This window comes from Bos grunniens, chromosome 15 (genome assembly GCF_055505025.1).
Source record: "Bos grunniens cultivar Pamir isolate PY7600 chromosome 15, Bosgru_T2T1.0, whole genome shotgun sequence".
Taxonomy (NCBI): Eukaryota; Metazoa; Chordata; class Mammalia; order Artiodactyla; family Bovidae; genus Bos; species Bos grunniens.
The window spans coordinates 52,376,109-52,403,952 of NC_141179.1; the positions used below are offsets into that span (position 1 = coordinate 52,376,109).

A 27,844-nucleotide genomic window follows, 5' to 3' on the forward strand; every position below is an offset into this window, starting at 1 on the left:
TTGTCATCCTTCTGTTCCCACCTCTGCCTTTTGAGGCGCAAAGTCTATGCTGGGGTGCTGTGGCCAGGGTCAGCCTGGGGGCCTTGGCAGGTGTGCAGCTGATGTACACACAGCAGGATTTCCTGCACTCAGCAGTGTCAAGGAGTCAGGAGAGGTGAAAGGGGTCCCCAAAGCCCTCCCTATAGCTTGACCACTAGCTGCTGCTGCTGCTGCTGCTAAGTCGCTTCAGTCGTGTCCGACTCTGTGTGACCCCATAGACGGCAGCCCACCAGCCTCCCCCGTGCCTGGGATTCTCCAGGCAAGAACACTGGAGTGGGCTAGCACTGCTGAAACTGCAAAACAAAACAAGACAACGCCCCTCTGCCCCCAAATCACTGACTCACATGATGAGAAACAGTAATCAAAGGTAAAGGACTCACACAGTCCTGAAATCTTAGATCTGCTACTTACTAAGGTCTTCTACCTGTAAAATGGGCATGACAAGCAATAATTTGAATATTAAATGAGAATCAAATCTGATAACAGATTTTAAAAAATATTACAAACATGTAGTAATGCTGCTTCCTCCCCCAGGGTCAGCACTGGGGATACAAAAGTGAATCACACATGGTTCTTGTCCTCACATTGCTAAGTCTATTGGAGGAGACTTTGAAAAAAGCTAAGTGAGGCAAAATGAGTGGTCTCCCAGTAACAAAAGCTTTACTATCATTGCCTTGTGAGGAGGAAAGGCAACGTGCCACACCCAGGAACTCATGTCATCTACTGCCATGGAGTGCCTTTAAAAATAGGAGCATGTCTCCATGAGGGGGAACCTTTACGACTAACCTGATGAACATGAGGAGAACCCTTACATTTGTGCAGCACTTAAGGGTTTAGACAGCACTTCAAGGCAATTGTCCCCTCACCCCAGGTCAGCCTAAGACAGACAGGTCAAGTATTATTCTATTGAACAGAGGAGGAGACAGAAGTAAAGAGGCTGGATGGCCTGCCCAACTCAGATGGCTAATCGGTCCTGAGCCAGCCTGGCTCCATCTTCCATATTGCACAGCTTCTGCCAGTGCCCACAGGCTCAATCCTCACATACCCCAGCATCAGCCCACCTGGCATGAAGCTCAGGGACTAAGCTAAGTTCTTATTGAGAGTCTCCAGGAGGAAGCCTCTGGGCTCTCAGCTTCCTTCCCATGAGGTGTTCTGTATCTACTACCTTGCCAAATCCTCACTCCTAGTGCATCACCAAGCTGCCTCCTCAGCTTCTGCGGGCACTGTTGTGCTTGTTTTTAGCCAGGGGATGGGTCAAGAGGGAGACTCCTTGCACTGGATCACTGTTCCTGGGGCAGGCAAGGCTTTTCATTCCCTTGCCCAGCCTGGATGGCTCTCCTTCCTCTCTAAGCCCTCCCTGTTCTTCAAAGTCCAATTCAAGGCCTTATCTTCCAGGAGGTCCTGTCCCCCCAGCTCTGCTCTGGAAGCCTGTCATGCTGATAGCGTGTATCTATTTACTACTTTACTACTTGTTTGTTTATTGTCTACAACACTTTGTGTAATACCTTTTTGTGTTATAATTTCCCTTCTGACTCCCCAGTTTCCTCATGGATGACAGAAACTAGTTCATAACATTTTTTATATGTATCCCACCCAGCATCACTTCAGTATTTCATGCAGCTTCAGCCATGAGCACAGAGGAGCCCTCATTCACCCCCTGCCCTGGAGCATGCCACCACTGAGCACCTCAGCACAGTGAATGTTATGAGAGGCATGTGTGCACACGGTCTGGTGGCAGCAAAGACGGACACATGTCAGGCGGCTTGGGGAGGAATCTCCCCAGGCAGAAACTGTCTGGAGGACGAGGTAGAGAAGAGCATTCCAGGAAAGGAAGTGGTGTTTGCAAATGACAGTGGGTGAAATTGCATTACCTGTCTGTACAAGAAACTGGTTCTCCAATGAACCTGGAATGCTGAATGAAGGCGGGTGGAGCAATGGGCGCAGATGAGGTTGCCCAGGCAGACAGAGGCCTGATCCTGAAAGGGGTTAGGACTCTGTTCTGAAAGCTATAGGCAGGCAACAGTTTTTGTTGACAAATTAAGCAGCATGGGGAACAGCAAGAACAAAAGACCAGGAGAAAAGTGAATTGGATTTAAAAATGGTTTCCACTAAACTTGCTATGTATTTCAATCCTTCCATGTCCCAGATTCCTTATTTTTAAAGTGAGGAGTTTTTCTCACATCCATGGTTCATAAACTTTAGTGGCATGAGAATCATGTGGGTAACTTGTAAGAAGCACTGGACTAGTCTCTGAGGGCCCTTCGCATTCTAATTCTCAGGGATGGCAGCCGGGAGGAGCTACCCCACGCCCGAGGCCCGGGGCAGCGGCTGGGAGGAGCAACCCCAGGCCCGAGGCCAGGGGCAGCAGCTGGGAGGAGCAACCCCACGTCCAAGAAGCGGAGGGCCGAGAGGAGCTACTCCACATTCAAGGTCAGGAGGGGCGGCGGTGAGGAGATACCCCTCGTCCAAGGTAAGGAGCAGCGGCTGCGCTTTGCTGGAGCAGCCATGAAGAGATACCCCAAGTCCAAGGAAAGAGAAACCCAAGTAAGACTGTAGGTGTTGCGAGAGGGCATCAGAGGGCAGACACACTGAAACCATAATCACAAGAAAGATGCAAGGCTGGCCAAACCCATCCCATTTCCAAATGCCTGATTCCACTCTAGGGAAGCCAAGGATGTCTGGGCACCAGAATGTTCTTCCCAAATCCCATGTGTAGAAAGTTAAAGCAAAGCCCTCTAAGACACCAAGTCTTGGGATACTGGAGACCTCTAATGTCTCACTCAAACTGCCTCTCCCTGCCAAAATCCAACTTAAATTAGGTCTTCCTGTACCATATATTCTAGTCTGTTTCCTTGTTTATCCAGCAAAGTATTGCATACTTTCCATGGGCTGGGCCATGGCAATAAAGAGGCCCTGCCCTGAAGAGCTTACAAATGCTGCAAGTAACACTGAAAGAATCTTTTACGAAGTATCACTGAAAGGGAAGAGCTCAGAATACTGAGGTGGAAAGACCTGGATTCTAAACTTTGGTGATGCTGGAAAATTATTCCAGACCTCTGAGCTTCAAATTTCTCCCTGATAAAATGGGAGCACTGATATCTATAGATTGTATTGCTGTGAACATTGAAATGATGTGATACAGTGAAGGGCGCAGGAAGTGACTATACCTAGGAAACGGTACAAACTAACATGTAATTTTCAAACTAAAATATCCTCCCCTGTTCTGTAACCTGTAATATATCCACATTCCCCTGTTGACTTTCAGAGGCTCTCCTACCTGGTCCTAATGTCTCTAAATAAACTGTTAACTCCTCCCTTCCTGCTAGTGAGAACTCCCCACCACCATGAAAGGATCCTACCAGGGATCCTCAGTAGGCAGCACTATGTATCAGAAAGAGCATAAAGGTCAGAGTCAGTCAGACTGGTAAGCAAAACTCACTGTACAACTTTGATCAGATTAACATCTTTGAGAATCTGTTTTCTCATCTGCAAGATAGATATCATCACCCTACCTCACAAGACTGAACAGCAAAACCAATTTAAAAATGGAAAAAGAATCTGAGAAAGTATTTCTCCAAAGAAGATATACAAATGGCCTAAAAGCACATGAAAAGATGCTCAACATCATCAGTCATCAGGGAAATGCAAATCAAAACCATGAGATACCACATCACATCCACTAGAATGGTTAAAGTAAAAAAGACAGGAAGTAACAAGTGCTGCTGAGGATGTGGAGAACCTGGACCCCTCACGCATGACTGATGGAAATGTAAAATGGTGCTGTCACTTTGGAAAACAGTCTCGTAGTTCTTCAAAAGGCTAAGTACTGAGTTACTATATGAGCCAACAACCCTAGATATACACCCAAGAAAATAAAAAACACTATGTTCACACAAAAATTGGTACAAAAACATTCACAGCAGCATTATTCATGATAGTCAAAAGTCAAAACCAAAATGTCTCTCAATTGATAACTGGATAAACTAAATGTGGTATAGCCATCAATAGAATATTATTCAGCTATGAAGAGGAATGAAGTATTGATACATGCTACAACATGGACGAACCCTGAAAACAAGTCAAAAAGAATTCAGCTACAAATGATCACATATTGCATGATTCCATTTATATGAATTGTAAATCTATGGAAACAGAAAGTAGATTACTGGTTGTGTAGAGCTAGAGAGCGTTAAGAGAAGTGCAGAATGACTGATAACGGGTATGAGGTTTCTTTATGGGGCGATGAAAATGTTCTAAAATTGTGGTAAGAGCAGCACAATTCTTGTGAATATACTATAAACCACAAAATTACACACTTTAAATGAGTAAACTATGTGGTATGTAAATTACTCAATAAAGCTGTTCTATTAAAAAGTGTAAGGAACTGAGCACATTGCCTGGCATGTACTGTGTGTGTGTATGAAGTCGCTCAGTCCTGTCCGACTCTTTGCGACCCCATGGACTGTAGCCCGCCAGACTCCTTCTGTCCATGGGATTCTCCAGGCAAGAATATTGGAGTGGGTTGCCATTTTAAGGTGCAATACATGGTAATAAATTTATTCTTGTGCCCTTTCCTCTTCTTTTTAAAAAATTTATGTATTTACCATATTTATTTTTGGTTACACTAGGCCTTTGTTGCTGTGTGTGGGCTTTCTCTAGTTGCAGCGAGCAGTGGCTATTCCTCCTTGTAGTGCTCAGGCTTCTCTCTGTGGCAGCCTCTCTTGCTGCAGGGCACAGGCTCTAGGGTATATGGGCTTCAACAGTTGTAGCTCGTGTGCTCAGCAGGTGCAGCTCACAGGCTCTAGAGCAGGGGCTCAGCAGTTGTGGCGCACAGGCTTAGCTGTTCCACGGCATGTAGGATCTTCTCAGAACAGGATCGAACCCATGTCTCCTGCACTGGCAGGTGGATTCTTAACTACTGTACCACCGGTGCGGTCCCCCTCTCCTCTTTCTGATGCCACTCTAACCACGGCCAGAACCACCTCTTATGGTAACACTGTAGGATAGGTAAGGCTCATTGCAGACAGCCCATTTTATACTTAGTGGAGGGTCACAGGTGAGTTCTGAAGGCTAATATCCCAGGACTAAGAGTCGTGTGTGTGTGTTTAAAACTTGGAGTAATAAGAAAATAATGGCCTCCATTTACTGAGCACTTACTATGTGCCAGGTACTGTGTGAGGAACTTTACAACTATTTTCCTTGAAAGAATCACACTAGGCTGTCATCATTCTTATTTAGTAAAAGAAGTTGGCACTTAGAGAGGTTATGTAGCTTATTTCTGGTCATGGTGGCAGTCAATAACCAAGCTAGTTTGTTTACCTCCAAGGCTGTTACTTTGTTCTCTATACCACAGCTTCACTATTTCTTCCTTTTGTTTATCTACAAAAGGAGATAAATGTTTTACCCATTCTTTACAACTCAAGAAGTCTGATTTTCACTGATCTCCCTCTCCTCTCTGCCTTCTAGTATTGTGCAGTCCACATCAAATTGGTTAACATTTTCTCTTACATAATCTTTTGTATTTTCAGACTGTTTCATGCATACACTCTTGAGCATTGCAGGTGTTCCATAAATACGTCTCTCCAAGTAGAAAAGAGGATCTTGAAAGACCCTGTGTCTTACAGGTCTCTTTGCCCTTCATCTAGAGAATGGTCATCTAGGCTGGTCTGTGGCTAGAGGGTTAGACCCCACTTAAAAATGGTTCTCACAAACACCATGCTCCCTGCCCATAGACTAGAAGATTTCTCCTTAAGAACAGGACCCTGTTTACCTCATTATACCTAATCATAGTGTAACATGAGACCCAACACATAGCAGAAGGTCAGAAAGGTTTGATGAATTAAAGAGAAGACTGAGCTAGCATTTACTCTACTGGAGACACGTCAAGGGCAGCCTTCCCATAGAAGGACCCCCAAGCCCATCTTCTCTCATCCCAAGGAAGAGAAGGGGGAGAGCAGGAAGGTCGGCCTGGAACCTTAAGATGAAAGGTTGCTGACTCTGCCTGTGACCCCAGACAGTCAGTGTGGCATCTTCTCTGGCCTACGACATTCATCTGACCACAGACTCAGGTAGAGCTTTCCAGAGCCCACGTCTCACCTGCACATAACCAAAATCTAAACATGGGCAAACTCTTAGGAATCTGTTACTGTTATCTGTTATACTGTTAGCTAGAGACCCACCATGGAGAAGGAAATGGCAACCCACTCCGGTGTTCTAGCCTAGAGAATCCCAGGGACGGGGGAGTGTGGGGGGCTGCCATCTCTGGGGTCACACAGAGTCAGACATGACTGAAGCGACTTAACAGCAGCAGCAGCAAAGACCCACCAACATTTCCACCACTTCCCATCTCTCCTAATCCTCCCTGGTATCCAGAGCCCTGTGATTTGTCCTATAATTACCCTGGGCTCACCATCTCCCATCCCCCTGCTCCTATGCTGATCCTGACCAAAGCAGGGTTCTTCCAGGTCTGGGGCTCCTCTGGGCAGGGCCACAATACGAGGAAGGAGCCTGTCCTCTTTGCCAGCTGTGCTACTCAGTTGGCCAAACTTGGTCCCTGTGTGCTCCTCATCTCTACACCTGCTTGCCTCTCTTCTGCCTTTTCTTCAAGATGCTAAAAACTTGCAATAAAAAACAAATACAAAATGCTGTAATTAATAGCCAATTCCAAGCCAACCCAGCATCTCTACTAATAAACCTCAACATTTGCAAAAAGAACAATAAATTCTGCATCTCTCTGGTTCTGGGGTGGTCTCTTATATACACTCGGTGTGTGTGTATGTATGTGGGTAAGTGTGTCTACATATATATTTATTTCCCTTTATTTCCCATCCAGGGAGGGGCAGAATAATGAACTGCGTGCGTCAGGGAAGATGAATCTGAGATACTAGGGAGCAGTGCAGTAAAAAGATTAAAGTGTTATTATTGTTGGTTTTTTTTCCCCCATGGTCCATTGTGACAGCTCGACCGTCATCTGTAAAAAATGTCTCGGCGAGAGATAATCATCGGAAACTCAATAAAGCGTCAGGGGGAGCCTCAGCCCCCATCAATCACTGGGTGCCTGGAAAATTTCAGCTCTCTGTCTCCCTTCCTGCTATCCATATAAATGTCTCTAATATATTTTGCGTGGTGTGTGGGACCCACCCCTGATTTGGAACTTTTGATGAAAAAACATTTATATACAAAATATGTAAATCAGTTAAAAATCACAAGACTATAGTTCTTTGCCACCCCATCCCATTTTTGCCTTATTTTTATAAATGCATCAAATTTATTATTTTTAATAAAACATGTCAACTAGTCTATCTCCTCCTAGTCAAACATATATATAGATGTGGAGGGCTACAAGGATGGAAACAATTAACCTAACTAGCTGCTATACTTAATCCTGAAGTTGGCCAAAAGGCCTAAAGGATAGATAGTGCATTGTCCATTTGAGTGACTCTACAGGGGCTGACACTGCTGAGAAATGACATGTAGAACCACTGGTGCTGAAGGTGTGACAAGGCTCTGACAATGATGAGGAAGAGGCAGGGACGTTATTAAAAATAATAACTTGCCCAAATAGCTTTTGGCCTGGCAGATTCCCAAATTTTCCAAGACTTTGGACAAATCAGAGGTTTTGAGCCAAGTGTGGGGCACATATTGGCTGACATTGGTGCTGGGTTCTCTAGAGAGCATGAGATGGTTCTGCTGGCATTTGACATCATCTCTCTGCCTCAGTTTCCCTCAGTGCCTACGTCACAGGGTTGCTGTGAGCATGCAATAAATTAAGTACCAATAAATGTAACCTGCTGCTGCAGCTATTATCATCACATCTTATTACCATCACTTTCCCCCTGCTTCTCCACTGTGGAAGGAGTCAGTTCCTGTAGTACCCTCTCCTCTAGGACCTGCAAGGCTCCTCTCTGCCTAAGAGGTTAAGTCCAAGCATCTGGATCTGGCCCCAGCCTACTCACTTTAAAGCAGCACCTTTACTGCTCATTACCCTCTAAAATGAATCTTCTGCTGTATGGATGCTTCACCCTAACAAATTTACTTGCTGCCCCGAAATATATTTTTTCCATTTCCCACCTCTGAAAATTCTGGACATAACATAGGCCCTTCTCTGAAAAAGTGAAAGTGAAAGTCGCTCAGTCATGTCCGACTCTTTGCGACCCCGTGGACTATACAGTCCACAGAATTCTCCAGGCCAGAATACTGGAGTGGGTAGCTGTTCCCTTCTCCAGGGGATCTTCCCAAGCCAGAGACTGAACCCAGGTTTCCCACACTGCAGTGGATTCTTTACTAGCTGAGCCATCAGGGAAGCTCACACACTTCTCTGATTATACACAATTTATACTCAGTTGCTATAAAACTCAGTTGCTCTATAAAACCTTCTTATACTTCAAGGCTCAAATACCATTTTATTTCCTGAAGCTTCAGACAGATTCTCTTCTTTGAGCTCTGATAGTCCTTGTTATCAGCATCTCTGACTGGACCCTTGTCAAACATAATCTTGGTCATGTCATCAATCTTTATTATTATTATTGCCAGCACCTTATATGTGTATGATACCTTGTATTTTCTCAAGTATTTAATAAGTATTTTAATTTGATCTTCGTAATAAGCCTATGGTATAGAATATATTATTCTCTACAGAAGAGAAAATCAAGGCTCAGAGAGATAAAGAGAATTGCCCAAGGTCACACCGGTGATGGCCAAGCCATCCCTTGAACTCGAAGATAATGTTTAGCTCTTCACAGATAACAGTTTGCTACCGCTGAAGGCTGTGGTAGAGATACTGAAGCACTGGAAGACTGTGTCAGAGACACTGAATGAAGTTTTATAAGAGTATGATGACGATAATGATGATGATATAAAAACAGAAATTTACATTAATGGAATTCCTTCTATGTTCTAGGTTTTAGGCTAAGGATAAACATACTACTTCTAACTCTCCCACTAATGTTTATTTTACATATAAGGAGACAGAGCCTCTAAGAGGTACAGAAAATTGCCCTAGGTGTCACAGCTATTAAGTGTTCTGTACACCCATAATACCATGCTTAAGCACACAGACTCTCTAAGAATGAAACTTCAAGTGAAAAAAAGAGTCTCTTCCAGGGAGAAGGTCCAGATGAATTTTTTTAAAGCAGTTCAAGCATAAATAGGCTAGATCACCTACTCAAAGAGTGCGAGCCTGTTAGAAATGCAAAATTTCAGGTCCAACCCCAGACACACTGAATTAAAATCTCAGGATCTGGGAATGGGGCAGGAATCTGTGTTTTTGACACGCTACATCTAGGGTGTAAAAAATCTTATTCTCTATAGATGAGAAAATCAGGGCTCAGAGATATAGAGAATTGCCCAAGGTCACACAGGTGATGGCCAAGCCACTCTTTGGACTCTGAGACAGGTGATTCTTATGTCCTTACTGCTAAGTCACTTCAGTCGTGTCCGACTCTTAGTGACCCCATGGACTGCAGCCTACCAGGCTCCTCTGTCCATGGGATTTTCCAGGCAAGAGTACTGGAGTGGGGTGCCACTGCCTTCTCCGTTATGTCCTTGGAACCATTATTATTCCCATTTCAATTTGTCTCCAAGGGCACAGATTCTCTCTGCTGTGCCTGGGTAGGGCTGGGCATGCAGTGGGTGCTGGGTGTTAACTTATATTGAATAGATGAGCTAAGGTAAGACTACTCCTTAGCAATGTTCTGGGGAGAGGGAAAAATATTATAGAGAGCAGTTCCATTACCGCCAGTGGGGACTCCTAGCCATCTCCTGAACTCCAGGGCACTTGTCCACTGGTTTGTGATGTGCCAGCTTGCATCGTCCTGTCCCCCATCTGAAGACACAGAGATGGGGAGGTCAGCTGGAGCAGGCCAGGACCTGCAGCCCTTGGAGCTATGGGAAGAGAGCCACCCGGGCTGGGGGTGGGGTTAGGGTTGGCCTTGGCAGGTCCAGCGGGGCAAAGCAGGCCCCTATCCCAGGAAGGGCCCTGTGCCAACCCAGCTTCTGCACAACTCATCTTTATTTAGCCGCCACTTGGAGCTGAGAAGAGAAGCTGATTTACAGCCTGCTCTGGCTACGTTTCTGCCGTGTTTTATTGTTTTAATTGTGTATATGAGAGGCGCTCAGAGTGCTCGCGTGCATTTTTGACAGCCCCAGACACCCAAGGTTTATAACAGTTACTTACAAGCAGCCAGGGGCATCCCTGACTGGGTGACTTGTTTACTGTTACCACTAATTTACTGCCTCCTCCACCTGAGGATTGGGGCCCACACCCAGCAGCCAGCTACAAGTGGGACTCTCCTAGAGTGGGGCTCAAGGCACCACATAGAATGTGGTCAGAATCAGGGGATGAAGTGGTAGAGAAGCAGCTGTGATCTCCAAGCTCCCCTTCATGTGTCCCCTCTGTGCCTTTGCTCAAGCGTGATCCCTGCTTAGAATATCTTTTCTTTTTTTCTCCTCTCTCCACTATCCAAAGCCTGGCTCAAATCCTACTTCAAAGTACATTACTTGCTCTGAAGATAAGCCTAAAGTTTCCAGAACCTTGGAAATCACATGGCTGACAGGAACCTGGAAGCAATATAATCTAATGACCCTTTACAGAATCCCTGATGGGCAGCCAGCCAGCCAGCCTCTGTCAGTACCCCATGAGTGGTGAGTTGCTCAGTACCTCTATGGCAAATTTCCTGCCTTTCATTGAGCAAAGACCCAACTCCACAGAGAAGTTCTTCATCATATGCTACTGTGCTTTACATGCGATTATTTCTAGTCATTCAAATGACTCTTTAGGATGGGTATTGTCATCCCTATGTTATAGATGAGAAAACCAAAATTCAAGTGGCTTAAGGTCCCATGACTGGTTGCAGAGCTTAAGTGAACCATAACTTCCTGGCTCTGAAGCCTCACTGTGCCTCTGAAGATGACATTCCGAGAGCTGAAGAGAACAGAACAGTCAGCCAATGAGGCCAACAGCCTTATTGCACTAACACCTGCACCAACAGCCCTGCTCTCTACCCTGAAACACCAACACTGACAAGAGTGGAAGACACTGTAACATGCCAGCTGAGCAGGCTTCTTGCTAGAGAAATACCAAACAGGAGAAGCAGTTCACCAGGAATGGTGAATGAGGCAGCTGATAGCAAAGCCTCAGCAACAAAGAGGTTTCTTTTCTCTCTAGGCTCTGCCCATTCTGAGCAGGCAGGACAGACACAGAGCACCTCTCTGAGAGAAGAAAACCACGCAACTTCTCCAATACCTTTCAGTCTCCTTGCCTGGATCCTCGTTCCTCCTCCCAACACCTTAAATGCTGGTATCCTGAATGAGGGACTTGTCCTCCTATCCCTTTGCTTTAACCCCTTTCCTCAAGCAGTTTCAGTCACATTCATTATTTTAACTACCAAGCAAATGCTGCCAGATGTCTTTAAACTGCAGACCCATTCATCCAATGGTTCATCCAAAGCAGAAACCAAGGTGACAGGTGCCTCCTTTTCCATCAATTCCCACATTCCATGGAGTACTCAATATCCTCCTTTTTCAAATATCTATTTCTCTCCACTCCCAAATATTTCTTTTAGAAATCCCCAGAAGTGAGAAGTGCATTTTGAGGGAGAGGACCATCGTTTCTCAACCAGTTCTCAAAGGGATCAAAACATTAAGAACCATTGCTAACCTCTCCTCTCCAATTCATTCCCATCCCATAAGAATGGTCCATCTAAACTGCTAATGTAAACTGAGCATTCCTCTACTTGAAATCCTTCAGTGGCCTTTAGAAAACACTATGAGCTCCCTAGAATTGCCTTACAGGGTCCTTCCCACGTAGAACCCTGCCTCCCCCTATGGTCTTACTTGTAGCTGTTCTAAGTACTGTGGCAGATGATTCTACCTGCTATCACTTAGCCCTTATCTCTGCATGTGTTGTTCCTTCTGCCTGGAAAGTCCATCCTGGTTAGTCTGCCTGGCAGTCTCTGACTCAACCTTAAGACTCAATTCAAAGTCACTTACCCTGTGACACTTCCCAGACACCAGTCTGCCCTCAGGAAGAGGGCATCACTACCTATACAAGTGCTACCTGTATCCTTTGTACATCCATCTACCTTTGCATTTATCAGTCTGCACTGGGATGCCTGTTCATAGGTCTGTCTTATTACTTGACTGAGAGAGCAGATCATATATATTGAGGGACTAGATCATATATATTCCTTTTAATTTATTCCCAGCATCTGGCAGAGTGCCTGGCACTCAGGAAGTACATGCTCAATTATAAATGAACCAAATTAATAAGCAGTTGTAACTGTAGAATACTTTATGATTCACACATCACATCTCTTCAACTTCATAATAATACTGAAAAAGTAGACAAGGGATATATTACAGGGGTTTAGGGAGGTCTTGCCAAAGTCAAACTGTAACTCAACACTTCCCTTCAGTACTGACCACAGGCTGAGCCCCACAGAAATATCTATTAGAAATTTAGTGAACTAGATGGCACTGACTCTGTGCTCCAATACTGAAGAACTTTCCTATGAATTCGCCTGCACACACTCTGGGCAAGGGGCTTATAACTCTTCTCCTTAACCTCCTCACATATCCCCAGGTCAGGTAGTTTCCCATGAAAAAGTCAATCCAATAAAAAAAAAAAAACCCAAAAACCAAGACTCTTGTTTTTGTCTACTTCCTCAGTGAAAATGACCCTGAGCTGGGTACAGTGACTTGCATACAGTAGGCAATCAATAAATACTGGTTGAATGGATGAATGAATGAGATATTTCTAAATGGGAAAAGGAAAGAAAAGTATGTTTATCAAGGAGCTAAAGGCTTAGGCTAGTAAGGAGAGGAGAACTCTGAGATGATTATAAAGGACCATCACTCTCCAGGTTCCGAGTCAGAAAGCAGAGCACATGAAGTCCAAGTGCAGAGTACATCCACACTGACACACCAGGGAAATCAGAGGAACTGCCAGAAAACCACAGCCAGCAAAGGCAGCCTGGAATTCAAAATGGAGAAAAAGCTATGAGTTAGATCTTTCAAGCCACAGAGCAGTGAACTTATGAATGATTGTTGATAGTTATTGCTTAAATCTAGAATTTATTTATATTTAATGGTTCTGAAACACTTAGGTGATTACTGGGCACCAGTGTGGGTTTGCTAGGGATAATACAAAACCATGCCAGAATAACCTAACATCTTGCTGGGCAAGGATTCCTATGCAACAAATTAAGACAAATGTTAAACGTGTCTTTATTTCAGCAATAAATCTGAGAGAATCTCCTACAATTTTGTGGACAAGATGGGAGAAATGGAGGCTAGAAAAGAAAGAAGTTTGGAGGATTTACAATTCTGACTGTTGAATAATGCTTCTAAATTGTCCTGATCATGAATGAGTTCCAGGGCTCTGTACTTAATAGAGTCCTTATAAACACTGTAATCAAAGACTGGCACATGAAGTGCATGATGGCAGGGACCTTGCTTGTCTTACAGTGCTGAGACCAGTCCCTGCTAGATAGGAAAATAATCAATTAAATTTTTAAAATTACTTTTGAATAAGTAAATGAGTCCATAGAAAGCCTATTCACTAAATTTGCAGATCATATAAATTAAGAGATAGTTAATATTTCAGTCTGCATTTCATGAGAGATATATTAGTCTGTTCCAATATTTCTGTTGCCTACCTACCTAGAATGTAGGCTGGCTAGCACAAGAGTTAAAAAAATTCAAAGGAGGTTGATTAAAAAGGCAAAGAAAGAGAAGGAAGCAAGGGAGGGAGGGAAGGAGGGAGGAAGGATAGGAGAGAGGATGGGAGGGAGGGAGGGAGGAAGGAAAAGAGAAAGGAAGGAGAGAAAAAAGAAAATATCTAAAACAAAGCTGGCAAACTACAGCCTATGGGCCAAATCCAGCCTGCTGCCAACTTTTGTAAATAAAGTTTTATTGGAACACATCCATGTACACTCATTTGTGTATTATGTTCTATGCTACAATGGCCAAGCTAAATAGCCACAACTGAGACCAACTGGCCCACAAAGCTTTAAAATGGTTACTATCTGGCACTTGTCAGAAAAAGTGTGCTGCCACTGATCTAGAATGCTGAACATGAGCATCATCCTGGAAAGCTGAACACCAAGGTGCATGCATGCTCAGCCGCTTCAGTCGTGTCCGACTCTTGTGACTTATGGACTGCAGCCTGCCAGGCTCCTCTGTCCATGGCATTCTCCAGGCAAGAATACTGGAGCAGGTTGCCATGCCCTTCCTTCAGGGGATCTTCCTGACCCAGGGATCGAACTCACGTCTCTTGCAACTCCTGCACTGTAGGTAGATTCTTTATCCACTGAGCCACCTGGGAAGCCCCAGAACATAAAGGTTCAAAACTTGAAATGCAGGGGTGGGGACCGGTGTGACAGCAGAGGCAGGACTAGATGGCTTCACAGTACTGAGATCCTGTGAAATCAAAAATGCTTACTGGGCGGTGTTTGGATCCCAAGAGCAGATGAGAAGGCCCCTGAATAGTTCCTTCCCTTCTACCTGGCCCTGCCCCTCAGCAAATGCTCCTCCTTGCTTTTTGGTGAAAGCACCGGAACAGAAGCTAGAGCTGAGGGTAGCAATGCTGCATCTGAGTGAATGGTAGACAGCCTTTAAGCTGAGTTCCCACACATCAGGCTGCAAATATAGGGCAAGTCTGGCACTCATGAAATTCTCCTCGACTGCAAACAAAATGAATATAAGTCCCCCAGCTCAGTGAGGAATCCAAGGTGGCATAGGTCACAGCCTGCACATAGAACTGTCAGCTCACGAGGAAAGAAAAGACATATGAGCAGATCAGAGTTCAAATAACCACATAAAGGGCTAAGATTTAGAGAACATTCAAAGGAGCAGCAGAGGACAGGTTGCAGAGAAGGCTCTGTGGAGGATCGGGCTACAGCAAGGGAGCTTGACAGAGAAGGAGCAGGTTCAGAGGTGGAGAGGCAGAGGAGGGCAACTTCACATTTCACCTGGGTAGCAATGCTCTGCTGCTTTTGACATTTTTCTCATGCTACTGATATGAGAAACTTTGCTGGGGCAGCAATGACACTTCCGCCCTAGGCTACCACACACCCACGTCAGTCTGGCAGCCTTGCTGACGGTTCTGAGGGCTGAGCATACTTCTCCCCTCTGCTGAACCTCCCCTCAGGTCAATGTTCTGACCCTCGAACAGTCAGCAAGGCTGTCTCTCCTGGCATCATTGAAAACTCTAAAGCAGCCTCAGCTTAGCTGTCCTGTTGCGGGAAAGTGAGGGGAATCTCAGGCTCTGTGAGTAAGCCAGGATAATGGGTGGGCGGCGGAGTCAATCTGGACAAGCAAAGCTCAAACGTAAAATATTCATCTCTGTCTGCAGTCAGATCAACCTGCCCTCTTCTCAATTCCACTTTCGAAAAACTACTCACCAGAGGCAATTCAGACTAACTTGCCCACGTACCTTCCAACAGATGTGACCAAGCCCTGATAAATGTGCACATTGGCTCCTTCCTCTGGAGAAGTCCAAGCAATCACCCACACAATACCCCACCACGGCAATGATGACCACTCCATTTTACAAGCACAGACATCAAAGTACAGAGGAGGTCCACTCTTTGTCCTGGATCACTGAGTAAGTCGAGGGGCCAGTGCTAGAGAGAGGACTATATTCCACATACAGGAGGGGGAGAAAAAATAGTATTCAGGGTAGTGTGGAGGGACTTGTGAGGCTAAGGGAACCAGTAAAGCTGGTTTCTAGTCCTGGGGCAGGGCTAGGGAAGGCTAAGTCCGCAGGAAGTAGAGAAAGAATGAATCCACATTCCACACAGTTGCCTTAATTATCTTACGGAAACCTGCTTCATTGTCCACTCATCTGAGACGCCACAGGTTGAGGCACTTTTGGCAGAACACCAGTTAAAAGGTTTTCCTACTCCTCTCCTCAGTTACGAAATCAGGCCTCTATTTTATTCCTTAAGACGTGAAGTGACATAAATTACAGAGCTAGAGGGGGCTGTGAAGGGGATCTGCCCCAAGCCTTTGGGTTATCCATAAGTCCCCAGAGGATGAGCGACTTGCAGGCTCTCACCTGAGTTGCTGGTAGAACTGGCACGGAGAACGGCTGCTAGAAGCTGCAGGGGGGAGGGCCCGCAGAACAGCACAGTAGTCCACACTTACCTTCTAAAGAATGGATTCCCTGATCCTTGGCGGTCTTGTATACACTGCTAAAATCGTCCCCAAGGTTTGGGTCAGCACCAGCAGCAAGCAGGACCTGCACCACACTGGAAGAAATCAGACAGACATAAGTGTCACAAACAGGAAAGGTCCAGGAAATAAAGACTCTAATTCTGAGGCATGTTTAGGGACTGGCTCTGCCTCTGTTCACCTGAGTGGTACAGTGGAAAGAACAGGAACTTTACAAGTATCGAACACAAGGGTAGCAAAGTTGGCTCTGATATGTTACTGGCTGAGAGGCTCTGGACAAGTTATCTAACACCTCCCTAAGGCTCAGGATCCACAACTATAAAATATGAAGTGTTTTTATTCAACAACTACTTATCAAATGCTTACTATGTTCAAGTCACTGTTCTAGGTACTAGGGTCCATGACCTCAGGGAGCTTACAGTCTCTTCAGAGAAGGACAACAATTTACCATAAAATTCTAGCAAAGTGTGATGGAGGCTATGATGGGAAAAGTACCATGTATGGTAGGAAACCAAGGGAGGGGATCAAGAAAGGCATCCCAGGGAATGTGATATTAAAGACGTGAAAGGCTGAATAACCAGATCCAGGTTGGTGAAGTGGGAGGACCCAATGCATTCACAAATCCTGGGAGGCAAAAAAGCACGAAGTTTCATCTGAAGAAAGTGGACCTGGAGCAGAGGGTGTAGGTGGAAGAGAAGTGGGAGATGAGGTAAGCCACTGAAGGGCTGGGGAAGTGACATGGCAACACAAGCTTTTCCTCCCCACTTACATATGTATGCACACACACACACACAGTACAAATCATATTGAAATACTAAATTGAAAAATGAAAGTCTCTTATAGCCATCTCCTCAATCTAAATTCCAGGAGTAATTACTATTTATAGTTTGGTGTGTTCTCTTCTAAATCTTTGCTATTAGAAGAATCACTCCTATAGCCGTGTGAGAATGGACTGAAGGGAGAAGACGACAGGCAGGAGGCTCCACAGTGAGATCAGATTAGGTGAATTTATAAAGCACCAACCACAGTGCTTGACCCAGGAAGTGCTCTTTATATGTTAGCTTCCCTTGTCTTATGTGATGTTCCTGCTAATAATTCCCCCCACTTTTTTTTCTAACAAAAAAGGTTCATGTTCACTATAAGAAATTTAGAAAATACAGCTAATCAAAAAAACCTGTTTTAGAATATATAACATCTTTGCAGTTTTTTCCAACATATGCACATTTTTATTTACAAAAAAAAATGGGGTCATATATAAGTTCTCCCTAAATATATACATACCTCTTCCATTTATTATATATTTGTCTATGACATTGTTTTTAATGATTGCACAGTATTCTACCATAAGGCTTGTCTATACTTCATGGAGAAGGAAATGGCAACCCACTCCAGTGTTCTTGCCTGCAGAATCCCAGGGACAGGGGAGCCTGGTGGGCTGCCATCTATGGGGTCGCACAGAGTCAGACATGACTGAAGCGACTTAGCAGCAGCATACTTCATTTAGCCAATCTCCAACTATAAAATAAATATTTTTAATATTTCTATAACAATTTCCTTTGAATAAATTCCTAAGAAATGAATTTCTAGATCAAACCTATAAACATTTTTAAGGTTTTTGATAAACGTTAATAAATTGCCTTTCAGAAAGAATGTGATTTTTATTTCTACTATCAAAAGAAGAAGGATGAGAGTAACTATTGTGCCTTCCTTTCATCATAATGTGAGTGAGTGACTGAAGGTCACTCAGTCGTGTCTGATTCTTTGCAATAGTCCATGAAATTCTCCAGGCCTGAATGTGGGTAGCTTTTCCCTTCTCCAAGGGATCTTCCCAACCCAGGAATTGAACTCAGGTCTCCACATTGCAGGTGGATTATTTACCAACTGAAGCCACAAGGGGAGCCCAAGAATACTGGAGTGGGTAGCCTATCCATTCTCTAGCAGATCTTCCCGACCCAGGAATCAAACTAGGGCAGCCTGCAATGCAGGCGAATTCTTTACTAACTGAGTTATGAGGGGAGCCCTTTCATCAAATAGGGCATTTTTTTCTTTTTAATAGTGTGTTAATCTGGACACAGAAAATGTGTTAGACAGAAAATGGAATCACATCACTGTTTCAGTTTGCATTTCTTTGATTACTAGTGAAGCTGGACTTTAAAAAAATCTTTAGCAATCAGTTGTGTTTCTTTTTTCATGAATTATAATAATCAATTGTTTTTATTCTCATGAATAATGTCCTTTGCCTATTTTTCTTTTAGTATGTTCATCTTTTGCTCACTGGACTTCAAAACTATTAATGCTTTTGAAGGCATAAATTGCAAGCATTAAAAAAAATTATGCTAGGGAATTTCCTGGTGATCCACTGGTTAGGATTTGGTACTTTCACTACCAGGGTCTGGGTTTAATCCCTGGTCAGAGAACTAAGATCCTACAAGTCATGTGGTGACATGTAGCCAAAAATAAATAAATAAAAATTTAAAAATTACTCTAATTATTGTAACTATTAAAAAGCCAAACTGTAATTTTAGATTCTCTCTGTTGTTAAGTTTTTCAGTATCTGTAGTCAGTAGTGTTGTTGGTTTTCCCTGTATTAACTGGTTTGAATTTCATAACCTTCAATAGGCACAGGACCTGGCCCAATTATCTGCTGAATGGATGAATGAATTTCAGTAACTCCCATGCACACACACACACACACACACACACAGTCCTCATAGATAAGTAACATGGTCAAGTCAGTCTCCTGACTCTAATACCCCTCACCTAAAAAGATTTTAAGAATTATCTTTTATAGGCATTTTATCCAGGCTATGAATTATGATCCTAAAGAGAAATGAGAAGGGTCTCTAAGCAGCTAAAATTCACATCTAAAAGTCAGATATGTAATTCACAGCAGACACTGTCAGGTTTTTAGTTGGAGACTATTTGCCTATCAGTTCAGTTCAGTTGCTCAGTCATGTCCCACTCTCTGCGACCCCATGGACTGCAGCACACCAGGCTTCCCTGTCCATCACCAACTCCCGGAGCTTACTCAAACTAAAGTTCATCAAGTCGGTGATGCCATCCAACCATCTCATCCTCTGTTGTCCCCTTCTCCTCCTGCCTTCAACCTTTCCTAGCATCAGAGTCTTTTCAAATGAGTCAGTTCTTCCCATCAGGTGGCCAAAGTATTGGAGTTTCAGCTTCAGCATCAGTCCTTCCAATGAATATTCAGGACTGATCTCCTTTAGAATGGACTGGGTGGATCTCCTTGCAGTCCAAGGACTCTCAAGAGTCTTCTCCAACACCACAGTTCAAAAGCGTCAATTCTTCGGTGCTCAGCTTTCTTTACAATCCAACTCTCACATCCATACATGACTACTGGGAAAACCATAGCTTTGACTAGATAGACCTTTGTTGGCAAAGTAATGTCTCTGCATTTTAATTTGCTGTCTAGGTTGGTCATAGCTTTTCTTCCAAGGAGCAACGATCTTTCAATTTTACGGCTGCAGTCACCATCTGCAGTGATTTTGGAGGCCAAGAAAATAATATCTGTCATTGTTTCTATTGTTTCCCAGTCTATTTGACATGAAGTGATGGGACTGGATGCCATGATCTTAGTTTTCTGAATGCTGAGTTTTAAGCCAACTTTTTCACTCTGCTTTTCACTTTCATTAAGAGGCTCTTTAGTTCTTCTTCACTTTCTGCCATTAGTGTGGTGCTATCTGCATATCTGAGGTTATTGATATTTCTCCCAGCAATCTTGATTCCAGCTTGTGCTTCATCCAGCTCTGCATTTCACATGATATACTCTGCATATAAGTTAAATATGCAGGGTGACAATATACAGCCTTGATGTACTCCTTTCCCGATTTGGAACCAGTCTGCTGTTCCATGTCCAGTTCTAACTGTTGCTTCTTGACCTGAATACAGATTTCTCAGGAGCCAAGTGCGGTAGTCTGGTTTTCCCATCTCTTTCAGAATTTTCCAGTTTGTTGTGATCCACACAATTAAAGGCTTTGGTGTAATCAATAAAGCAGAAGCAGATGTTTTTCTGGAACTCTCTTGCTTTTTTGATGATCCAGCGGATGTTGGCAATTTGATCTCTGGTTCCTCTGCCTTTTCTAAATCCAGCTTGAATATCTGGAAGTTCTTAGTTCACATACTGTTGAAGCCTAGCTTGGAGAATTTTGAGCATTACTTTACTAGCGTGTGAGATGAGTACAACTGTGTGGCATTCTTTGGCATTGCCTTTCTTTGGGATTGGAATGAAAATTGACCTTTTCCAGTCCTGTGGCCACTGCTGAGTTTTCCATATTTGCTGACATATTGAGTGCAGCACTTTCACAGCATCATCTTTTAGGATTTGAAATAGCTCAACTGGAATTCCATCACCTCTACTAGCTTTGTTCATAGTGATACTTCCTAAGGTCCATTTGACTTTGCATTCCAGGATGTCTGGCTCTAGGTGAGTGATCACACCATCGTGGTTATCTGGGTCATGAAGATCTTTTTTGTATAGTTCTTCTGTGTATTCTTACTACCTCTTCTTAATATTTTCTGCTTCTGTTAGGTCCTTACCATTTCTATCTTTTATTGTAATTTACTTATATAGTTTACAAATAATTTGGAAAGGACTGTCATTAGTCTTCCTGTTTCCCAGAAGATGAAAAGTTAAGAGGGTTCAAAAAGGCTGTTAGAGATGGGCAAACTAACTGCAGGCAGTAAGAAAAATATCTCATGGCAAAGGATGCAGTATGGCACAGTGGTTATAATGTTGGCTTTAAAATCTGAGACCATGGTACAGATGGGCTTCTCTGGGGAAAATGGAGAAGAATCTGCTCGCCAATGCAGGGGACATTGGTTCGATCCCTGGTCTCAGAAGATTCCACATGCCTCGGAGCAACTGAAGCCTGTGTGCCACAACTACGAGCCCACTTGCTGAGATTACTGAGACCAAATTCTACAACTACCAAAGCCTGCGCATCTAGAGCCCGTGCTCCACAATAAGAGAAACCACTGCAAAGAGAAACCTGTGCACAGCAATGCAACGCAACGAAGAGCAGCCCCTGCTCACTGCAACTAGAGAAAGCCCACGCAGAGCAACAAAGACCCAGTGCAACCAAAAATAAATCAATAAATAAATTTTAAAAACTCTGAGTCAATATGAACATCAACATGAATAATGACATTAACGGACTATCACCCATTGCACACTAAGATTCCAAGAGTCCACATAGTCAATGGGTGAGGGGGAAGGGAAAGCTTTATTTTTACTGTAGAATGACAACTAATAAATGTAGAACAAATGATGAAATGAGAAAATCACTCTGTATCATAATTATCAGATATTAAGAATATCTAGCTCATATGACTCTGTTAGTGCATAAAATGTGCTTTCATAGTATATGACACACAATAAGTGCTCAACAGACATTAGTTATTATAACTGTGTACCTGACCCTATGGTTGGGCTGTAGGCAAGTCAAGAGACTTATGAACTGACACACAAATAGGGAAGATGGTGTGACATTTTATAACAAGTACATTTTATAACATAGTACACTATCACTTACTAACTGTGATCTTGGACAAATTATTACACTTCTGAAACTCTATTTCCTTACTAGAATAATAGGGATTATGATGCCTCCCCCTTGTAAGTTATGAGATAAAAACTCTACAGTGCCTGGCACATCAAAGGAGATTCACAAATATGAGCTCTCTTCTCTGTGTCCATATAATCTTAGTGATAATTACACAGGCTGAAGTGGGCTCCAAATCTATACCCAGCACTTGTGCTGCCATAGCACTGTGTTAAGAAGGCAGCTCTTCTATATTCTACTCAAGTTGGCTTGTTTTAAAATTTAAGTGAGGAGGGTTTGTCGATCTAAACTCAAATGGACATAATTTGGTTAATGCTCAGCTGCTATGTCCAATCACCATTCAATCACAACCCCTCCCAGGGCAGGCTGTCCCTCTAGGCATTTAGTGTCACTAACTGTGCTACCTGGGCCTCTCCAGGTTCCTGAGTATTGATTCCATCTGTCCAATTTGCAGGCTGCAAGACGTGTCCAAGCAACCAAGTATGCTACCCTTGGCCCCAAGGGGCAGACAGTGGTCTGGCAGGATGGGGAGAGAAAAGTGATGAGGCTAGGCCCTGGGGCTGCTAACCCAATCAAAAGGAATGGGCAATTCACTTCACAAACTTGGAGGACAAGGAGGGTAAGCATCCAAGCAAGTGACTCATTCTGCAACCTTGGAGAAGATTCCTTTCACTTTTCATAAATGCAAAAGGCAGCAGCCCCACGGTGGGGTAGAGCTAGGACTAAAAGAACCATGGCTGTTCTGTGGTCCAGAGTGGCACCAAACAACTTATCAGACAGCAATAAGCTTTTTGTCCAGGAGCCATCTCAAACTTGAAAAGCATTTGACCCAGAGTTCCATGGGGATCAGGTCTTTTTTGGAGAAGTCAGTCCAGATCAGCCTAAAGGACTACATGACTATAGTTAGCTTTGAAGACAAAAAAGAACTTTGTGGACCTGTGATATGCAGCAGGGCAGAAATAGGGTAAGAGGCCAGCCGGGTAAGAGAAACCTAGGGCAAGGCTGGTGAGAACAGGTTTAGCAGCATGTCAGGCCCAGGGAGTGCCAAGAAGTTCATAGTCAAAACAGAGCCAAGGGCCAGAGACCAGGCAGCAGAGATGTGAGGCAGAGAGCCAAAAGCCAGGTCATATGTTAAGGACTAGAGACAGAGGGAAACAGCAGACACAAAACAAGTCAACAACCAGAAACCAAGAAACACACTAGTATGAGGCCAAGGGAAGGCAAAAGAAGCAGACACCAGGAGCAGCAATGAGGAGACTTCGGAAATGAAGAGATTTCTGTCTCTGACGTTGTTTTTGCTGAAGCCAAAACAAACCCCCAATTCAGAAATGTATCTGGGAGAAGGTGACATGTAAGGGATGGTGAGTTGGCCCACCTGCCTGACAAGGGGATTACCGGATCTGATGGTACAAAGGCAGGCAGGCACTGCTATTCAAGGTGATCCACAAAAGGATAACTGCAGCCGACTCTGTTCTGGCGTCGGCATGATGGTTGTCACTCGTGAGGTTTCGGTTTAGGTATCACTACCTTAAACGTCAACAGCTGGTGCCAAATCGGCAGTACCTAGTTTGGGCTAGGTCTTCATGCTTTTAATAGCTGGATTAAAGGGGGCAGGGTACACCATTCCACTCACTCATGTTTTTCTGTAACACACTCAAAGCAACTATGCTGACTACTCCACAGGTTCTCACTGGGCAAAGGCTTACAAACATCAGCAATTCTCCCAGCCAGCTCAGAACTTGGCCTCTGGTAGTCTGTGGAAAGACATGCCTACCAATGTCAGTATCAACTTCAAAGGCTAGAGATAATCTCCAGATACCCTACTTCCAATACTAACCCGGAAAGTCAGAGAATGTATGCAGCCCGAGAGGATGGAGGTTTAGAGTTGGCCTTTAGTGACTTGGCTCTGGTAGCAGTACATGCCTTCCTGTGTGTCCATCACAATCTATTCTGGTCTTATCTGTGCCCAAGTGAGCTGACTTACCAAAAAGACTGAGCTGTGTGAATACTGAAGGTGAAGATTGTGAGGGATAGTATCCAGCTGACAGGCTGGGAGAGGAAGAGCAACAGGACTGAGCTAGCCAGGCTGGGGGGCTGGTGGGTACTTGCAGGCCTGGAAATCTGACTAGTCAGAAATGGTCAGGTATTGAAGACTGGCCTCAGGTAGGGAGGAAAACGCAGGTCCAGAACCCAAGACCTGGGTAAGAGTTATACAAGTGAGTAGGAGTAGTGAGCTCTGAGTCTAGGCTGAGAGCTGTTTTCTTTCTACTTTCTCTTACTGCCTGCTGGTATAAGTATTCAATTTCTCAAGGGTACAGTAGAGCTAAGTAGGAAGAAGACAGCGGTCTAATAATAAGAGCTAGCATCTGTATATACTTCCTACCCACCAGGCACTATTTTAAATATTAATACTTTATATATACTAACATTTAATCCTCACAACAACCCTATGAGGGAGGTTAAACAGAAACCAAGGGGTAAGTAACCTGCCCAAGGTCACTCAGTTGTAAGCTGCACAGGTAGGATTCAAACCAGGGCAGTCTGGCTACCAAGTCCATGTTCTTATCATTCAGCTATATTGCCTCTTACTTCCCTTTATGGATTCCCAGGTAGCTAACAGTCTGGAGGACTTGCCTCAATTCAAGTTTTAGCAACAAGGCAAGGATCAGGAAGTCCCACAGAAAAATGAGGCAAAAACACCCAGAAGAGGAAACAAACAAGATGATTAAGTATATGAAGAAATTCTCAAGCTCATTTGTGATTAGAGAAATGAAAAATTTTTTAAATAAGCTAGCACTTTATTGGGAATTTGGGGTTGATATGCATACACTGCTGTATTTAAAACAGATAACCAACAAGGACTTGCTTTAAAAATAATTTAAAAATGAGATAGCACTTTAAATTCAACATACTGACAAAAGTGAGAAAGCTGAAAAATACCCAGTGTTGGTGAAGGCATGAGGATCTTGGATTCTTCAGGCACTGCCTGGGGACAGACTGATGCAGCCATTCCAGATGTCATCTTGTAATATTTGTCACACTCAAGTACCTGACCCAATAACCCAGCACTTTGCTCCTGAGTATATGTATCTCAGAGAAATTCTTACACAGGTCCAAACATGGGAGATGTCCCCACACCTTTTGTGGCAGTGGGGAGTTGCAGGCACTCAAGTGTCCATCACTGAGGAAACGAGTGAGTTAAATGTGGTCTATAAAACATGATGCAGCAGTTAGAAGCAACAGGCTGGACACAAGAATAGATGATTTTTAAAAAAGAGTTGAGGGGTTTCCCTGGTGGCTCAGTGGTAGGTAAAAAGAATGTCTGCCAGTGCAGAAGACATGGGTTTGATCCCTGATCTGGGAAGATCCCACATGACACGGAGCAACTAAAGCCTGTGCACCACAACTACTGAGCCTGTGCTCTGGAGCCCATGAGCTGAAACCATTGAAATCTGGGTGCCTTAGAGCCTGTACTCCACAAGAAAAGAAGCCACTGCAATGAGGAGCTAAGACACCATAACTAGAGAAAAGCCTGTGCAGCAGTGAAGACCCAGCACAGCCAAAAATAAATAAAATTACTAAAAAAACTTAAAAGGGTCGGATTTCCTGCCCTCATTTCTTCTAAAAGTTTATTCCTTCAGGGAGTCTCTCAACTGCCGAACTTCTAATTCCTATGTTGATCTAGTGATCTTGGGGGCTGAAAAATTAAGGGCCCAGTGAAATCAACGAACTCCCTGAAGTACACCAAAGATCATCAAATATATCCCTCCTGCTAGGAGTCCCCCCCACCGCCCCACTTTCTGTTCTACTGGTTAGTGCTCACTCACCTTCAGGGCTCCTCAGTGACATAGTCATAACTCAACTGAGGCCTCTCTGACTCTCAGCCCAGGTGCACGCCCTTCCTGCTTGCACAGAACCCAATTCTCACTCAAGTGGAAGGTGCCGCTCACCATATCATATCGTGATTGCCTGTCTATTTTTATTTACCTTTCCCAGTAGACCACAGGGCAAGGGCCATGTCTCAACCTTTCCTAGCTTCTTGCCCAATGCCTAGATCACAATAAGTGGTCAACAGATGCTTTCTGAATGACTGTATGAATAAATGAAATAATTCATTTGGTGAGAAACAAGGGAGAAAGGTGGAAGGCAACTGTCTTAGCCCTTCCCAGCCTTCTCCCACCTGAGGGTCCAAACTGGGTTGCAGGCAGCTTAGCTGTGGAAAACGTCCCCATCTTCCTCTCCTGAGCACCAGACCCTTCCCGACTTACACCAGGCAGTTCCCAAACAAAGATGAGGAAATGAACTGGAGGGTGGTCTCTAAGTTGCAGCTCCTGAGACTCACAGAAGTCCCTGTGGAGCAAAAGCCCCCACGAGGCATGTTTTAATTAGCTGATTAGGCTGTAATTAGATTAGAGGTGGACACACCCTTAGGAAGTTGGCTCATATGGACCTAGATGAGCTCCCATTTTCAAGACTTTTCACAAAGCTTGAGAGGGCAGTTGCATTGATTGGCTTTCTGCTCTCAGTGGCCGGAGGGGCTTTGGGTCATCACACTGTTTAGGAAAGAGGGAGGAAACCTGTGGTGTGAGCTCAGACCTAGGCTGGGCCAGGCACGTGTCAGAGACGGCTGGTGAGCAGCTGGAGCTGGTGAAGCAAGAAGGGCAGTGATCCCAGCTCCAGGTCGGCCCCACACAATGTGGAGCTTCTGGAGAGGCTCCTCTGACTCCCCCTCCCCTTTACCCCCCACATCCAAGCACAGGGTCACTGTGTCCCAAGGAGAAGACAAAGAGTTGACCTATTCTCAACTCAGCGCACACCTCAGTGAGGGGAGGAAGCAAAGAGGTCACAGTTCAGGAGGTTTGCTGGAAGTCAAATGAGCTGTGGCTCATTCAGTCTACTGGCCAGTCTATGGGAGGTCAGGAAAGCAGGGTGGCCGACCAAAGGCACGTGTTGAATCTAGAGATCCTGTGGTGGGGGGCCATGAGCTTGGGGCAGGGGCGGGTAGTGGGGAAATAGGAGGGCGGTTTTCTTTTCTTCTTTTTTGGGAGGATGGGGTGCAGTCTTCTTTTTAAAGCCAGCTTCCTTGGGAAACAAACTAAAGATTAGGTAGGAAGCTAGGTACCTGTATAGAAAATGTGTCCCAGTTTTCTTGAATGAGGATGATATTTTATTTACTTCCCTTGAAAGGCAAAGATCAATAATCATAATAAAACAGCCATAGAGGGTTGAGCACTTTACATTTACTTTTACATTTACTATTCCAGATCATTATAACCACTCGCAATGAGGTACCAGTCAATTTTATAAATGAATAAACTGAGGCTCAGCAAGATAACATGAGCTGTCCAAGTGTACATGTTTAATAAACACAGGAACCAAGATTCAAATTCATTACTATCTGGTGCACATTCCCCTAAACCACACTGGTTCTCACCCACCTGACCATCCATTAGTCTGTCCTAACATCCCATAGTTGCTGGGCCCTCACTATGCACCAGGGACAGTGATATTTTCAGACAGTCGTAAAGCTAGCTGGGTTAATAAGAGGGAATCTGATTTAGATAGACAAGGGTCAGAAATCAATAGTGGGCCCAGACAAGGTTAGATAATTTGGGCAAAGCTCAAGGAAGGCATGACACGTTAAGTGGGCCACCAAACCAAGATTATCCATTACAGGGTTTCCAGGACAATTGCAATTTCACACTCTTCACCTAGTTCCAAACACAGGTCCATACCTTTCAATCTGTGGTTCATAATACTCAGTCGCCAAACCAATGGGCCAGAGTGGTCAGGCCCTGGTTATTAGGGATTCTTTCCACAGTATGGGCTAGACCAGGCTCTCCATAGGCAAATCATCCATAAGAGCATGTTGGGGCTCCTACACTTACTATGCACTAGGCTGTCTTAAGTGCATTTTAATCTTTGCAACCACATGATGCTGAGGCAGGTGCCATTATTGTTCCTACTTTGCCGATGAGGAAACAGTTGGTAAGAGGTAGAGCTAGATTTTAAACTCAGGTCCTTTTTCCGGAGCCCTTGGCCCTCACTAC

The 27,844-nt window shown here is 44.2% G+C and overlaps 1 protein-coding gene across 14 annotated transcripts in view; it reads right to left on the minus strand.

Moving 5' to 3' along the window:
* The window catches only part of CLPB (ClpB family mitochondrial disaggregase), a 141,632-nt gene that overhangs the window by 69,911 nt on the left and 43,877 nt on the right, over positions 1–27,844 (minus strand). For 7 of the 14 annotated variants that reach the window (XM_086340620.1, XM_086340625.1, XM_086340624.1 and 4 more), the window contains 2 exons: positions 16,186–16,289; positions 9,773–9,862 (listed from right to left, as the gene is read on the minus strand). In XM_086340620.1, the coding sequence (XP_086196746.1) occupies positions 9,773–9,862; positions 16,186–16,289 (194 nt within the window). The remainder of the gene's footprint in view (positions 1–9,772; positions 9,863–16,185; positions 16,290–27,844) is intronic. The other 7 variants (XM_086340622.1, XM_086340628.1, XM_086340629.1 and 4 more) reach the window with 1 other exon arrangement.